Raw genomic sequence first — 17,013 nt, forward strand, 5'->3', positions numbered from 1 at the left:
GAATGGGTCCTAGGATAATTATTTTATTTACACTAGCTTCACAAAACAACCCTGCTTCACATCACATCTATGGGGTCTTTCAGTTCATTGTTAATTCAAATATCAAATTATTCCCCTTTGTAATGAGTAAAATGACACTCATGAATAGACCGTCATCAACATGCAGTGTCTTTTCAATAAAGAATATATAATCCATTGAATAAATCCTAATCCTTTTGGCATTCTGTCATAGAGACAATGATCCTCATAAACAAGTTGTTCTTAACTGTAACCCAAATTGTGCTAAAAAAGCCTGAAGTGCACTGTGACTTAGTGACCTTTGTGTCACCTCTCCACATTCACAGGTGCAGCTGGCAATAATGCAATTGTTTTGGTATTAAAGTATAGCATGCTTAGCATCGGCTTGACAACAGTGACAGGTGAAATCAATATTAATCATACATACAGTACCAGTCAAAAGTTTGGACACACCTACTCATTCAAGGTTGTTTTTTTTTGTACTATTTTCTACATTATAGAATAATAGTGAAGACATCAAAACAATGAAATATCACATATGAAATCATGTAGTAAGCAAAAAAGCGTTCAACAAATCAAAATATATTTGACATTTGAGATTCTTCAAAGTAGCTACCCTTTGCCTTGATGACAGCTTTGCACACTCTTGGCATTCTCTCAACCAGCTTCATGAGGTAGTCACCTGGAATGCATTTCAATTAACAGGTGTGCCTTGTTAAAAGTTAATTTGTGGAATTTCTTTCCTTAATGCATTTGAGCCAATCAGTTGTGTTGTGACAAGGTAGGGGTGGTATACAGAAGACCATATTTGGTAAAAGACCAAGTCCATATTATGGCAAGAACAGCTCAAATAAGCAAAGAGAAATGACAGTCCATCATCAGCATCATTAACGACAGTCCATCATTAAGGCCTATTCCCCCTCAGGAAACTAAAAAGATTTGGCATGGGTCCTGAGATCCTGAAAAGGTTCTACAGCTGCAACATCGAGAGCATCCTGACTGGTTGTATCACTGCCTGGTACGGCAATTGCTCGGCCTCCGACCGCAAGGCACTACAGAGGGTAGTGCGTACGGCCCAGTACATCACTGGGGCTAAGCTGCCTGCTATCCAGGACCTCTACACCAGGCGGTGTCAGAGGAAGGCCCTAAAAATTGTCAAAGACCCCAGCCACCCTAGTCATAGACTGTTCTCTCTACTACCGCATGGCAAGCGGTACCGGAGTGCCAAGTCTAGGACAAAAAGGTTTTACCCCCAAGCCATAAGACTCCTGAACAGGTAATCATATGGCTACCCGGACTATTTGCATTGTGTGTCCCCCCCAACCCCCCACAAACCCTCTTTTTACGCTGCTGCTACTCTCTGTTTACCATATATGCATAGTCACTTTAACTATACATTCATGTACATACTACCTCAATTGGGCCGACCAACCAGTGCTCCCGCACATTGGCTAACCGGGCTATCTGCATTGTGTCCCGCCACCCACCAACCCCTCTTTTACGCTACTGCTACTCTCTGTTCATCATATATGCATAGTCACTTTAACCATATCTACATGTACATACTACCTCAATCAGCCAGACTAACCGGTGTCTGTATGTAGCCTCGCTACCTTTATAGCCTCACTACTGTATATAATGTCATAAACCCCAAAATAATTACTAAAAATAATGACTAATTTCCTTTCCACTAAGCTCTCTCTATAAATCATTTTGAGGCTTTGATTATTTGTAGTAGTGTAATCATTTGTTACCTCAGGCTAAGTGCCATTTACTTGTATTATTACTGTCAATGCACAATGCAATGCATGTTAAGCTTTTCTCACTTTACTGCTAAGTAGAGCATGATACCTTTAATCAACATATATCAAACATCTCACTTTAAAATGTTCTTCTGTACAATAAGGGCTACAAAAGCAACCCAAGGAAAACAGTGGATGAATGAATATTTCTCTCTTATTCTTAATTCAACCTCGCAAAAGCAGATAAACCTCTCTCTTCGGGGAAGGTCTTGCTCCTCTCCATTTTAATCCAGAAATGCATTTCTCCTTTTGTGTCTCTCACCCAGTAATGACAATTAATCAACCATGAAATTGACAATTGCAAAACTGTTGCCAGGGAGAGGAATTTAAAGAGAAGCAGGTCTCACTCATAGACACAGTGTACTACACTAGAGAGAGCTGAGAGAGATGAAGAGAGAGGGAGAAGTCAACTGTCTGTCTGTAACTGAGCAGAAAGTACTGCACACAAAGCACCATAAACATGCTCCTCACAGACTCCCTTCATTGTGTTATTTCACACCTGAGAGAAGCAGTATTTGATTGAGCTCCTCAACCACATACCAGTGTTTGTCTGTCCTTCAGAATCATAATGTTCTGGCTGATGATTGCTTACAGTGCCTTCAGAAAGTATTCATACCCCTTGACTTATTACACATTTTGTTGTGTTACAGCCTGAATTTAAAATTGATTACATAGATTTTTCTCGATCACTCATCTACACACAATACCCCATAATGACAAAGTGAAAACATGTTTTTATACATTTTTGCACAATATCTAATTTACATAAGTATTCACACCCCCGAGTCAATAATTTGTAGAAGCATCTTTGGCAGCAATTACAGCTGTGAGTGTTTCTGGTTATGTCTCTAAGAGCTTTCCACACCTGGATAGTGCAACATTTGGCCATTTATTATTTTCAAAATACTTCAAGCTCTGTCATATTGGTTGTTGATAATTGCTAGAAAACCATTTTCAGATAGATTTAAGTCAAAACTGTAACTCGGCCACTCAGGGACATTCACTGTCTTCTTGGTAAGCAACTCCAGGGTAGATTTGGTCTTGTGTTTTAAGTTATTGTCCTGCTGAAATGTGAATTAATTTCGCAGTGTCTGGTGGAAAGCAGACTGAACCAAGATTTTGCCTCCATTCTGTTTATTTTTTATACTGAAAAACTCCCCAGTCCTTAGCGACTACAAGCATACAGTGTCTTGCGTAAGTATTCACCCCCCTTGGCATTTTTCCTATTTTGTTGCCTTACAACCTGGAATTAAAATAGATTTTATTTTACTAGGCAAGTCAGAGGTCTTGAGGATATCCTAGGATAGGGGGCGCCAAAGCGCATTTTGAAAGAAATTCGTTCCCATTTTCAACGGCCTACTAATCAAACTCAGAAGCTAGGACATGCATATACTTATTATATATGGATAGAAAACACCCTAAAGTTTCTAAAACTGTTTGAATGTTGTCTGTGAGTATAACAGAACTCAAATGGCAGTCAAAACCCCGAGACCGATTGAACCAGGAAGTGGAATTCTGAATTGTGGACTCAACTTCACGTCATCGCCTAAAATTCACACCGTGAGATATCGTTTAGTGAGCACTTCCTATTGCTTCCACAAGATGTCGCCAGTCTTTACAAAGTGGTTTGAGCCTTCAACAGTCGAAACTCAGTGAATGAGACGCGTTGGAAATTGGTCACAGCGGGAGGGCCATCACCATTATGACGCCGCGGCCATGTCTACCCCCACCTTTGGAAACGGTTTGAAACACAATGAAATCATCCCCCTCGAATCTTATTGGCTCTCTTGGTGTTACAGGCCCTGAAGATTTATGTTATACAACGTTTGACATGTTTGAACGAACCTAAATGTGAAAAAAAGTACTATTTCGAAACCACTGTGGCGCGCAAGGCAGATTAGTTGGATATGCCCTTCGGACGCACTAACATCAGCAAGCTAATTGAACATAAACGATGGACTTTTTCGACCGAAAATACATCTGTTGTGGACCTGGGATTCCTGGAAGTGCTTTCTGATGAAGACAACTAAAGGTAATGGATTATTGACAATATTATACAACATTAGATGTGAAATGCGGTTGTTCCAAGATGGCGCCGAGCTGTATTTACTAGGTCAGTTTCTGAGTATCGCATCCCCTTTTATCGCTAAGTGTGATTACCCAGTAAAGTTATTTTTAAATCTAGTATGACAGGTGCCTTCAAGAGATATTCATCTATAAATCTTAGAATGACAATATTACATTTTAAACATGTTTTCGAATAGTAATTCAGTAAAATGTAGCCCTGTTTCCCTGGATGCATTTGACGGGAAAATAGTTAGTCAACGTTACGCACCGATGTAAAATGCTGTTTTCATATATAAATATGAACTTTATTGAACAAAAGAATGCATGCATTGTGTAACATGATGTCCTAGGTGTGTCATCTGATGAAGTTTGTAAAAGGTTAGTGCTGCATTTAGCTGTTTTTTGGTTATTTGTGATGCATGTGGTTGGTCGGAAAATTGCTATGTTGCTGCATTTTACGATGGACTCCTCTAACATAATCTAATGATTTGCTTTTCCTGTTAAACCTTTTTGAAATCGGACGACATGGGTCGATTCAGGAGAGGTGTATCTATAAATTTTTTTGAAAAATTAATACTTTTTTTATGCTAATTGGCGATATGATTTTTCGCTGGATTTTGATCCCGCTGACGGGATGAGACGCTGAAGAGGTTTTTAAGAACAAATTGTTATTTACAATGATGGCCTGCCCCGGCCAAACCCTAACCCGACGACGCTGGGCCAATTGTGCACCGCCCTATGGGACTCCCAATCACGGCTGTCCTTATGAACCGTCCTCCCCCCTGCAGCCCCCACTACAATAATATGAAGGATCTTCATATTTTCCCCAAGTATTCTTCTATATCAATACACTGGAGAAGAGAGAAGAGTTGTGGCAACTCTGTTGTCTGTGGTAGTGCACCAACGACTTGAAATACAAGTATATTTTCTTGTTTTATTTTGTACATTTTTCACATAAAAAAACAGTGGCTTTATTAGGTTTGGTGGAAAGGGACAAGAGCCTGAACCATATATCATTGCTGAGGAGAAAGTCAGATTAGGAGAGAAAGGGAAAGGTATTGGGCAGAGGAAGAAGGAGAATAACACTACGTCCCAAATGGCACCCTATTCCCTGCCTACATAGTTCACTACTTATAGGGCCCTGGTCAGAAGTAGTGCACTATGTAGGGAATAGAGTGCCATTTGGGGATGTAACCTTAGTAGAGAAAACACTACAGGGCCTGGTTTATTGAGCAACATGCTGTTAGAGAGACAGGAAGATGTGAGGCGTCAGTGACTCGCTTCGCTCCGGCTCTGTTAGCGCCAGGATCCATCCTCACCTGACAAACATATAATTACAACAAATAAAGAAAACGCTAGAGGCTTAGATTACAGCTCTAACGTGATTGTGTGGATAATGCACTCTGAATAATGTAAAACTGCACGCAGGCCTCTCAGACAGTCACTGCTAAAGATTTATTAGCTGCTGTTATGGGAAGTGGAACCCAAGCAGGGATTTTCCATAGCAACAAAGACGACCTTATATAACATTAGTACATACAGTATATACCACTATAATAGCACAGCTATTAAGGCCAATGGAAGAATGTAGCCGGGTGTTTTAAATCAACCAAATAACTGTCCTGCATGTATATTGTAATACCAAACATAAATGACCATTCAAAGTCTAAATATCAAATCCAGGTGGTAAACACATTTAAATGTCATGACTCAAGTGGAATATAAAGAGGAGATCGTTTTTCTCTATGGACGGTTGAGTTCATTCACAGTCCCCTCACTAGGTGGCAGACTGGGCTAACTATTAGAATCATGCATAGCTCTTGCTGCTAAATCTACCATGCAGATGCTTAGGTCAATAATTAGTTGTTCAAATGCAGAAAAATCACCAAGCTAAGGCAAGTTCACAATGAACTCATGCTTGCGGTGAACAGGTTGAGCGATAAGGCTCAAATAGCCCAGAGGCAACTTCCTCCCCACCCCACTATCCCCCATCCCTCCTCCTCCAACTCTACAGTTCAGTAGGGTATACAGTACATGAGTTTCTACTACACAGCCTGAGGCCAGGGTTGTGACACCTGTGATGCTGTACTGCAGTGGGGGAATGAGAAGTGGTGTGTGTGTGTGTGTGCATGCGTGGCGTCATGCCCATAGGGGGCACATGCCCCCCCTCAGATTTGTCCCGTTAAAACATTTTTGTTACATTTTTTGTTATTGTTTCTCTGTAATACTACTAGCCACCTAGCAATTTTATAATGTTGGCTTTAGCTAGCCCAGATAGTTTCCCAATCTCCTAACCTCATAACTAGCTACCAAGAAGCCATTGTAGGCTATCAATCAAGCTAGAGTAGCTAGCTTGTCTAACTATGTTAGCTGGCATGCCTGCTGGCAAGGTTGGTAGACTTTAGAAAAGCAAGCAATTACTAAATGTACTGAACAACACTCACATTCCTTTCAATCCTTTGCCCAGATTTAGCAGAGATGCAGAGAAGCATATTTAGTTTGGTTAAAAGGCCACCAGTCAAAAGGATACAGACAGCTCAAGAGGTATGCTTAGATATGCAGAAAAATAAACATATTTTTTTACAGAGAATTAAGCAATATGATTATTGCTCTCGATCAGGTGTGTCGGCCCACCCAATGAGATTGAGCAAAAAATGCTCTATTTGTCAATGTTCCAAACGGGACCCTGTTTGTCTTTTTACCTAAACACAGTACTTGACTTGGGCTGGAGCTGACTGGAACTGAGTACCGGCACCTCCAATTTTCTTCTGCTTGAGTTCCTGCACCTCCTATAGAATATTAGCTCAAAAGTATTCCCGAGTCACTGCAACTAAATATAAAAGGTACCGGCACCCAAAATGAATACCGGCACATACAGTTCGTTAAGAAATGATTCAGACCCCTTGACTTTTTCCACATTTTGTTACGTTACAGCCTTATTCTAAAATTGATTAAATAAAAAAAATTATCATCAGTCTACACACAATACCCCATAACGACAAAGCAAAAACAGGTTTTTAGAATTTTTAGCAAATTTTTAGCAAACACCTTATTTACATAAGTATTCAGACCCTTTGCTATGAGACTCAAAATTTAGCTCAGGTGCATCCTGTTTCCATTGATCATCCTTGAGATGGTTCTACTACTTGATTGGAGTCCACCTGTGGTAAATTCAATTGATTGGACATGATTTGGAAAGGCACACACCTGTCTATATAAGGTCCCACAGTTGACAGTGCATGTCAGAGCAAAAACCAAGCCATGAGGTCAAAGGAATTGTCCGTAGAGCTCCGAGACAGGATTGTGTCGAGGCACATAACTGGGGAAGGGTACCAAAACATTTCTGCAGCATTGAAGGTCCCCAAGAACACAGTGGCCTCCATCATTCTTAAATGGAAGAAGTTTGGATGACACCTGGGCTGTCATTCCTCCACCATTTCCTCCCCCACTCTTTCACTCTCCTCTCTGTCGCTCTCCTTCTCTCTCTTTGTCTTTTTCTCTCGCTCTGTCTCTCTCCCATTCTCTTTCTCGCTCTGTCTCCATTTCTCTCTCTTTCACTGTCTCCCTCTCTATCTTCCTATCTCTCTCCTTCTCTCCATCTCTGGCTGGCTCCTCACAATTTACTGTACTGTAGGGCTCATTAAACGCTTTGAGTGGAGTATGTAAGCCAAAGCTTTATGGCCTAACTGTATGCACCAAATACTCGCCAATGGCCAAATGCTTTTGGGAACTTGGCCAGAAAAAGTTAACGGCAATCCACTGTGGCAAAAAGAACAACGTCGAAGTTGAATTCAATAAGAGAAAAGGAGAGTTTAAAATAAAGAGAAGGGAGGGCCATAAAAGTAATGTTTGGGAATGATTTTGTGAAGTGGTAAAAGAGGATTATAGCAGTGTGATTATTGTGAGGCGCTATACACATTCGAGAGTCACAAGACGGGGACTTCAAATATGGCAAGTCAAGGGAACTGTAGCCTGGGTTAAATTGATAAAAGCCTAACTGAAATCTGGACACTGCGTGTAGGTCTATAACCTCTCACATAACCAATATAATACAAACTCCTGCAGAATTAAGCATATCTTGCAGTAAAATGAGACACCAAATGTACATTTTGACTCGGGAACAGGAGTGGAGAAATATGATTTCTTTCTTTCAGCATCTTGAGAGAATGAATGCGTGGTTAGGGACTGTCTGTAAAGGTGCTATGTCTATCAGATTCATAAAAGCTGATAGTATTTCAACCATATAAAATATTTGTATTTATTTTTTATTTAACCTTTATTTAACTAGGCAAGTTAGTTAAGAACACATTTTTATTTACAATGACGGCCTACCCAGGCCAAACCCTCCCCTAACCCGGACGATGCTGGGCCAATTGTGCACCGCCCTATGGGACTCCTGATCACGGCCGGTTGGGATAGAGCCAGTGATCGAACCCGGGTATGTAGTGACGACTTAGACCGCTGCGCCACTCAGGATCCCAAAATATGCATCCAAGCCTAACTGAAATCTTATCAGAAACATGTTGGGTATTTTCCACTGCTTTCAATTTCCTTAAAACCGGCCAAACTGATATCATTTGAACATTTTGCATGAGAATTCTTTCCCATTTTTTTAAGTTATTGCATTTTCTCCCCGGTCCCTAAATGTCTGTTGAGCGAGAGAAGCAGAGATGAAAGAGAACTTTACTGATGTCAACTATATTGAACAAAAAATATAAATGCAATATGCAACAATTTCAATGATTCTACTTAGTTACAGTTCATATAAGTAAATCAGTCAATTGAAATAAATTCATTAGGCCCATTCATCTATGGATTTCACATGACTGGGAATACAGATATGCATCTGTTGGTCACAGATACCTTAAAAAAAGTTGGGGCGTGGATCAGAAAACCAGTAAGTATCTGGTGTGACCACCATTTGCCTCATGCAGCGCGACACATCTCTTTCGCATAGAGTTGATCAGGCTGTTGATTGTGGCCTGTGGAATATTGTCCCACTTCTCTTCAATGGCTGTACGAAGTTTCTGGATATTGGCAGGAACTGGAAAACACTGTTGTACATGTCGATATAGAGCACACCAAACATGCTCAATTGGTGACATGTCTGGTGAGTATGCAAGCCTTTCAGGAATTGTTTACAGATCCTTGCGACATGGGGCCATTATCATGCTGAAACATGAGGTGATGGCAGCGGATGAATGGCATGACAGTGGGCCTCAAGATTTCATCACGCTATCTCTGTGCCTCCAAATTTCCATAGAAAAAATGAAATTGTGTTTGTTGTCCGTAGCTTATGCCTGCCTGCCCATACCATAACCCCACCACCACCATGGGGGACTCCGCTCGCCCACATGACCCCATACACATGACATGGTCTGCGGTTGTTAGGCAGGTTGTACGTACTGCCAAATTCTCTAAAACGATGTTGGAGGTGGCTTATGGTAGAGAAATTAACACAAAATTATCTGGAAACAACTCTGGCGGACATTCCTGAAGTCCACCTGCCAATTGCACGCTCCTGAAAAAGTGAAACATCTGTGGCATTGTGTTGTGTGACAAAACTGCACATTTTGAAGTGGCCTTTAATTGTGCCCAACACAAGGTGCACCATTGTAACAGCACAGCACATTTTCTATTGGCCTATTTGCGAGGTAGGGTCAGGTGCGGGCCTCAAATTTTCACATTATCACAGATGGGTTATTAGCAATTGCAGGCGTGTGGTTGAACAAACATCAGACCTGCGCATCACTAGTATGCGCGTGTGTGGATTTGTGTGTGTGTGTGTGTGTGTGTGTGTGTGTGTGTGTGTGTGTGTGTGTGTGTGTTCATGGATGAACAGTTGCTTGCGAAAGTATTCATCCTCCTTGGCATTTTTCCGATTTTGTTGCCTTACATCCTGGAATTAAAATAGATTTTGGGGGGTTTGTATCATTTGATTTACACAACATGCCTACCACTTTGAAGATGTTAAATATTATTTTGGTGAAACAAGCAAGAAATAAGACAAAAAAACTGAAAACTTGAGCGTGCATAACTATTCACCCCCCAAAAGTCAATACTTTGTAGAACCACCTTTTGCTGTCACTATAAGATCGGCACATCTAGTCACTGGGATTTTTGCCCATTCTTCAAGGCCAAACTGCTCCAGCTCCTTCAAGTTGAATGGGTCCGCTGGTGCACAGCAATCTTTAAGTCATACACATATGCTCAATTGGACTGAGGTCTGGGCTTTGACAAGGCCATTCCAACACATTTAGATGTTTCCCCTTAAACCACTCGAGTGTTGCTTTAGCAGTATGCTTAGGGTCATTGTCCTGCTGGAAGGTGAACATCCGTCCGAGTCTCAAAGACTGAAATAGGTTTCCCTCAAGATTTTCCCTGTAGCTCCATCCATCATTCCTTCAATTCTGACCAGTTTCCTAATCTCTGCCGATGAAAAACATCTCCACAGCATGATGCTGCCACCACCATGCTTCACTGTGGGGATGATGTTCTCGGGGTGATGAAAGGTGTTGGGTTTGTGCCAGACATAGCATTTTTCTTGATGGCCAAAAAGCTACACTTTAGTCTCATCTGACCAGAGTACCTTCTTCCATATGTTTGTGGAGTCTCCCACATGCTTTTTGACGAACACCAAACATGTTTGCTTATTTCTTTTTTTAAGCAATGGCTTTTTCTGGACACTCTTCCGTAAAGCCCAGCACTGTGGAGTGTATGGCTTAAAGTGATCCTATGGACAGATACTACAATCTCTGCTGTGAAGCTTTGCAGCTCCTTCAGGGTTATCTTTGGTCTCTTTGTTGCCTCTGATTAATGCCCTCCTTGTCTGGTCCGTGAGTTTTGGTGGGCGGCCCTCTCTTGGCAGGTTTGTTGTGGTGCCATATTCTTTCCATTTTTTAATAATGGATTTAATGGTGCTCCATGGGATGTTCAAAGTTTGTGATATTTTTTTGTAACCCAACCCAGATCTGTACTTCTCCACAACTTTGTCCCTGACCTGTTTGGAGAGCTCCTTGGTCTTCATGGTGCCACTTGCTTGGTGGTGCCCCTTGCTTAGTGGTGTTGCAGACTCTGGTCCACCTGTGTGCAATCTAACTAATTATGTGACTTCTGAAGGTAATTTGTTGCACCAGATCTTATTTAGGGGCTTCATAGCAAAGGGGCTGAATACATATGCACGCACCACGTTTTTGTTTTTATAGTTGATTTTTTTGGACTTTCCGTATTTTATTTTGTAGAATTTTTTGGACTATTTTGTGTATGTCCATTACATGAAATTCAAATAAAAATCTATTTAAATTACAGGTTGCAATGCAACAAAATAGGAAAAACGCCAAGGGGATGAATACTTTTGCAAGGTACTGTAAGTGTGTGTGGGTGCTATGAGAGACAGACAGTCTGGTTGCACACACCTGTGAACATGTGATGTATAAGGATGGGCTTCTACAGCTGTTGAATGCAACAGATACAATATATAATTTCCCTAATTTCATAAATATGTGAAATAAAATTCATAAGGCTTGGATTATGATATGGAGGGGAAGGTTAATGTTAGGACATATACAAACACACTACCATTATTCACTTCCATACTCAATCCCCAGGTGACAGCAGCAACCGGGTATAGATGCTGAGCCAAGCTTTTATTTGCATACAGGTGCTGCCAATTAAGGTGATTCGTCAGTCAATGTCCCAGCTGGCAGAGCCGTGAGGGCTGCTAGTTTTGCTTGGTGGCAATGAGGCCTTATTTGCTTGGTAGCCATGAGGCCTTTTGTTTGTTTTTGTCTTCAGTTTGGGTGTGCCTTTTTCAATTTGATCAAATTTCTGTTTTTTTTTCACCATCTGAACAAATAATAATCTGCTTGGACTGGCCGACCAAGAGGTCAAGGAACTGTCCTTGAACCTAAAGTAAGGTAGCTGTATCCTGCGTACATACAGGTAACTGCCAAAATAAAGGAAACACCTACATAAAGTGTCTTATTTAACTAGGCAAGTCGGTTAAGAACAAATTCTTATTTATAATGACAGCCTACCCCGGCCAACGCTGGGACAATTGTGCGGCCCCCTATGGGACTCCCAATCATGGCCAGAAGTGATTCAGCCTGGATTTGAACCAGGGACTGTAATGACTCCTCTTGCACTGAGATGCAGTGCCTTAAACTGCTGCACCACTCAGGTCTTAATAGGGTGTTGGGCCACCACGAGCCAGAACAGATTCAATGCACCTTGGCATAGATTCTACAACTTCATAGAACTCTAATTTGGTGTTTTGTTGAAGGTGGTGGAAAACTGTCAGGCCCCGCTGTAGAATCTCCCATAAGTGTTCAACTGGGTTGTGATCTGGTGGCTGAGTCAGCCATGGCATATGGCACCATCGCATGAGCCTGAAGCCACAGACTCTGGCCAAACTCATGTTTCTAAAAATGAATTCAAAGGCACTGTAGATGTAGCTTAATAAGGCATTTTTCGTTTCATTTGTATTTAATTCTAATTAAGTCACAGCCGAAATGTGCAATTTATAGATAGAATGATTTAATAAAACGAAATGTTGTTTAAATGCTGAGTGGTTAATGTCCCTGCCAGCCTTGACATAATTGAAATAATATAGCCTAAATAATTCATTTTCATCCTTCTTAGGCTACCTGTCTGGCTCCTGACCTATTTAGAGTGTTTATATGTTGTTTAATACGACACATAGCCTATTTAAAATGATGAATGCTTCTTAAAGTTTCCTGTTGTTTATTAAAATACTTTTCATTCAAATCATATGGTTTGGTTTCAATGCTTCAAACCCAAATGGTAGGTCCAGGTAGTCACAAAAATCGATGGCTGTTGGATAAATTGTGATTTTAATGAATGGAGTGAATTTGGAGAGGCAGTTTTTTTCCTTTTGAGCAAGGATCACCGTTTTTTAGCGGAACGGTTGGAAAGGACGTGCGCAAGCACCACTCCATGAGAGATGAGCGGGATTTCCGACTGCTCAACCCCGCTCACATACTCTGTGCCCTGTGGATGGGGGCACTGTCATCCTATGGGGGCATAGCCATGGTAGCCAAAATAATGGCCTGCCCAGCATTGTTATACATGACCCTAAGCATGATGGGATGTTAATTGCTTAATTAACTCAGGAACCACACTTCTGTGGAAGCACCTGCTTTCAAAATTCTTTCTTTCCCTCATTTAATCAAGTGTTTCCTTTACTTTGGCAGTTCCGTGTACATTCAACACCTAGTCGCACATGCTTACTTCTGACATTTATGCACACATCAAATCAGGTTACAGACCATGTAGCTAGGCCTAAGACCCCTAGACATAAATAGTAGGCTAGTTATTAATTTCGTAACCGTCGCAGACAAGGTTATTACACAGCTGAAACGCAAATATATTTTCTCAGTTTTACATAAGAAATATTTCTATAAAGCCATAAATATATGAAATATGTTTTTTGTAAATCCCACCCAGGGTTTCAGCCATATCCATTATTCCTTTGGTGGTCTGTCTGGTCAGTGTAGCAGCAGTAAACATTGGAATAATAGAGCAGACTGAAATGTCAAGCTGCTGCATACAACAGAATGGGGCCATGCTTTAAAGCCCACTGAATAATCCCAGACTGGGGTGTAATCAGCGTGAAAGAACGGACCCAAACCTCCCCACAAACACACCACCACAGAGACTGAGCTTGTGTGTGTGTGTGTGTGTGTGTGTGTGAGAGAGAGAGAGAGTGCTCTAACAGAACTGTTAAAATATCCAGTTCAGTTACAGCACGGAGCAGAAAGGAGCAGAGGGGACATGAACAACAAGGCCCTATTTACCCTCTGAGCGTTTACAAAGAGCTAAATCAAATGGAGACACCACAACAAACATACGTATCCATTCAAGTGTGTTACCATGCTGATCTGCTGAAGGGGATCAATGGAGAAAAACTTCACATGATGGTTCTGAGATGTTCAGTGAGACATTCAGTTCAGTGATTCAGACTATTAGAAATTATCTGGTGAAATAATGCTGAGGATATGATGTGTGTAACTGTGTGTGTGTGTGTGTGTGTTTATGTTTCCTTGTTGAGAGAAATTGTGTGAGAGTGTGTGACAGTGTGTGTGTGTGTCTTCTGCATGAGTGAAAGACAGTGTTTGAAAGTGTGTGAATGCCTGGCAGGCAGTGGATGTAGAAGGACTTCACTGAGATCATTGGCCTGCTGTGCACGGTGGGACTACATAGCCAAACAACCAAAAGGACAGATGGATCATTCAAAGTAAAAAAACATTTGAAGATGGGAATCTAGGATTTGGATATCACGGATGGTCTGTCCTTGCACCGATAACTCAGTCTATGAATTGAGAGTGGTTACATTGCTCCAGCCCCATCCCTCTGCTGTTTACCAAAAAGCAGTGCGGTGAAAGCTTTGTTGTTGTTTGAATCCCAGATTGCCCCTTTAAGAAATGCATGATGGAACTCAACAACAACTCACCTCTCCGTGGAAGCTGTACCTTCCCCTGAGGATGGCTCTGTAGAGTCTGGGCCGGCTGTCGTCCTCGAAGGGCATGGAACCACTGAGTAGGATGTAGGCTATGACCCCCAGGGCCCACATGTCCACCTGGCAGGAGTAGGGCATCCTCAAGACCACCTCTGGGGCCATGTACTCTGGCGTCCCACAAGTGGTCGTCATGGACCAGTCTCTTCTACCGCCACCTCCTCCATCCCCTCTTCCATCTCTTCCACTGCCTTTTCCATCCCTTCTATCACAGCTGCCCTTACCATCCCTATTTGCTACCTTACCACCTGTAACTCCACATAGACTTCCACCCCTTCCACTGCCTCTTCCAACTCCATTATCTCCAACTCCACAGCCCCCATCTCCACTTCCACTGCCCACTCCATCTCCACCTCCATCCTTACCCCCTCCAGGGTCCCTGTTCCCAAAGCTGGCCAGCCCAAAGTCAGTCACCAGCAGGCGTGAGTCGGCTCCAGGGTGGTAGTACAACAGATTCTCAGGTTTCAGGTCCCTGTGTGTGATGCCCAGAGAATGAAGATACCCCACCCCGGCTAATGTCATCTGCAGGGCTCTGGTGGCATCACGCTCGGTGAAGTGGCCCTTAGCGATGACACGGTCGAACAGCTCCCCACCTGTGGCCAGTTCCAGAACCATGTAGACCCTCTGGGGCGACTGGAACACCTCCACCAGCTGCACCACATTGAGGTGGCTGACCCTGCGTAGCACCCCCAGCTCCGAGTCACACACCTCTCGCCCTTCCCTGGCCTCCACCTGCAACAGGTGTTGAATTTCATTTTATAAAATGACACACAATCCTGAATAGTTTGACAACTGACATTACTGCACTTTTAATTTGTTGGTGTAAATGCCCTTACTAATGTTTCACACTTCCTTCTCTTTCTGTTTCTCCCGCCATGAACATTCGCTGTCCCCCTACCTCTTCCCTAGGTCTACTGGAAGAAATAAGTTACAGACCTCCATCATCTTGATGGCGAAGGGTTGGCGGGTGGCTCGGTGCTCGACGCGTACCACCCGGCTGAAGCTCCCCCTACCAATCAGGGCCTTGATATCATACCTGGACAGAGAGGGCAGGAGGGAGGAGAAGAGAAAAGGGTGAGTGGGAAGTAGAATAGTGTTCTTTCTGTTCTACTCTATTCAACTCTAGTGAGGTGAGGTCTTCTATGGGAGATAAATATGAAATATCAAATAATATGGAGTCGTCATCATCACCATCATCATCAACAACATTAGCAAATTAATTAGCCTAAGTACCTACAATGAATTGGCACTGATTTATATTGCTACTACTGATCTTCAAACGTTAACGATTTTTATACAATTACCTTGCTGTGACTCTGGGATCAAACTTCGCCTTGTACTTGGCCACTTTGTTGTGCCTCTGCCCATCCTGGCCCGTCGGCAGTAGAATGCGTGACAGCGCCTGTGTGCCCGTACCTCCACTGCTCTGAACAACACTCCAAAAGTCTTTCTGCGTCCCTTTATAATTCTGTAGCTCATCATCTAACCCTTTTCTTTTGTGACTGTAGCCCACTACCGACTTCACGAAGCTCACGTAACCGTTTTTAACCGAGCTTTCGGGCAGCACCTTGCTGCTTCCGCAGCCCATTACCAAAGCGCAACTAAAGAAGGCATGAAGAGAAAAGTGACAGTTGCTGCTTGCGTAATTGCGTGCGCTAAGAAAAACGTACACAATCTTATCAGACTCAATCAGCAGCAACGTCAACTTTAACCTATACTATAATACAGACAAACGGCTAAATTGGTGAAGAGACGTCTAGAAGAGTGAGTGAGCAGGTGAAGGCAACGCTTAGAATGTGTGAATGGATGGATTCACTGAAAAGGATTTTCTCGCCATTCTGTCACGCAGGTGCATAAGGTGCGGATGCTCTTCCACATCAGTCAGTTGCCAAACATAACACGTCGGTATGAGTTGTTTTGAAGCTTTTGACATTCTTTCACTGAGCTCGTTAAAGTATAATCATCTCCGTTTGTCGGAAGAACTAGGCTATCCGCTAGAACTAGGCTATTTCTGGTAGTATTGCCACCCACCCTGGCCCGTGATGCTGGTTGATGACAGAGTAACCTACCATAGGCCTATTATAGCGTTCATCTTCTATAATTGTCAGTGTGTGGTGTCTGTCTGCAGTAGCGGTTCGTGGGCAATATGACTGGGGAAGCAAAGCCAGAAAAAAATGCCATATTACAACCTATGTGTAATTGAGTTGTTCTCTCTATAACCTGTTAGTTCATATGCCTTGTGACCCTGATATATACCTAAGGCTGAGACAATAAGAAGGCACAGTGGCAGAATAAATTCAACCACACCTTTGTTTCATCACAAAACCGGAGAGCAGCCTCTGTCCCGTGAAGTCCACAAAGCATTTTGCATGTAACAAAGAGTTACATGGCTTACATTATGGTCTAGCAAGTTAATGTTTCTGACATTTTCGGACTGCTAAACAACTATTGATTTAGAACCACAGAGAGTAACTGCAATTTAGTCCAATCAACATAAACTAAATATGATGTGGCTGTCCATGGTTCTGATTGTGTGTGTGTGTGTGTGTGTGTGTGCGTGCGTGTGTGCGTGCGTGCGTACGTTCATGCAAG

At 42.4% G+C, this 17,013-nt stretch overlaps 1 protein-coding gene across 1 annotated transcript in view; it reads right to left on the bottom strand.

Annotated features, from left to right (window-relative positions):
• The window catches only part of LOC106578563 (serine/threonine-protein kinase H1), a 20,526-nt gene extending 4,239 nt beyond the window's left edge, over positions 1-16,287 (bottom strand). The window contains exons 1-3 of the mRNA XM_014157548.2: positions 15,726-16,287; positions 15,358-15,457; positions 14,359-15,153 (exon numbers count right to left, since the gene is read on the bottom strand). Of these exons, the coding sequence (XP_014013023.1) occupies positions 14,359-15,153; positions 15,358-15,457; positions 15,726-16,009 (1,179 nt within the window). The 5' untranslated portion in view covers positions 16,010-16,287. The remainder of the gene's footprint in view (positions 1-14,358; positions 15,154-15,357; positions 15,458-15,725) is intronic.
• Between the last annotated feature and the right edge of the window lie 726 nt (positions 16,288-17,013).

This window comes from Salmo salar, chromosome ssa19, assembly GCF_905237065.1.
Source record: "Salmo salar chromosome ssa19, Ssal_v3.1, whole genome shotgun sequence".
NCBI classification, from domain to species: domain Eukaryota; kingdom Metazoa; phylum Chordata; class Actinopteri; order Salmoniformes; family Salmonidae; genus Salmo; species Salmo salar.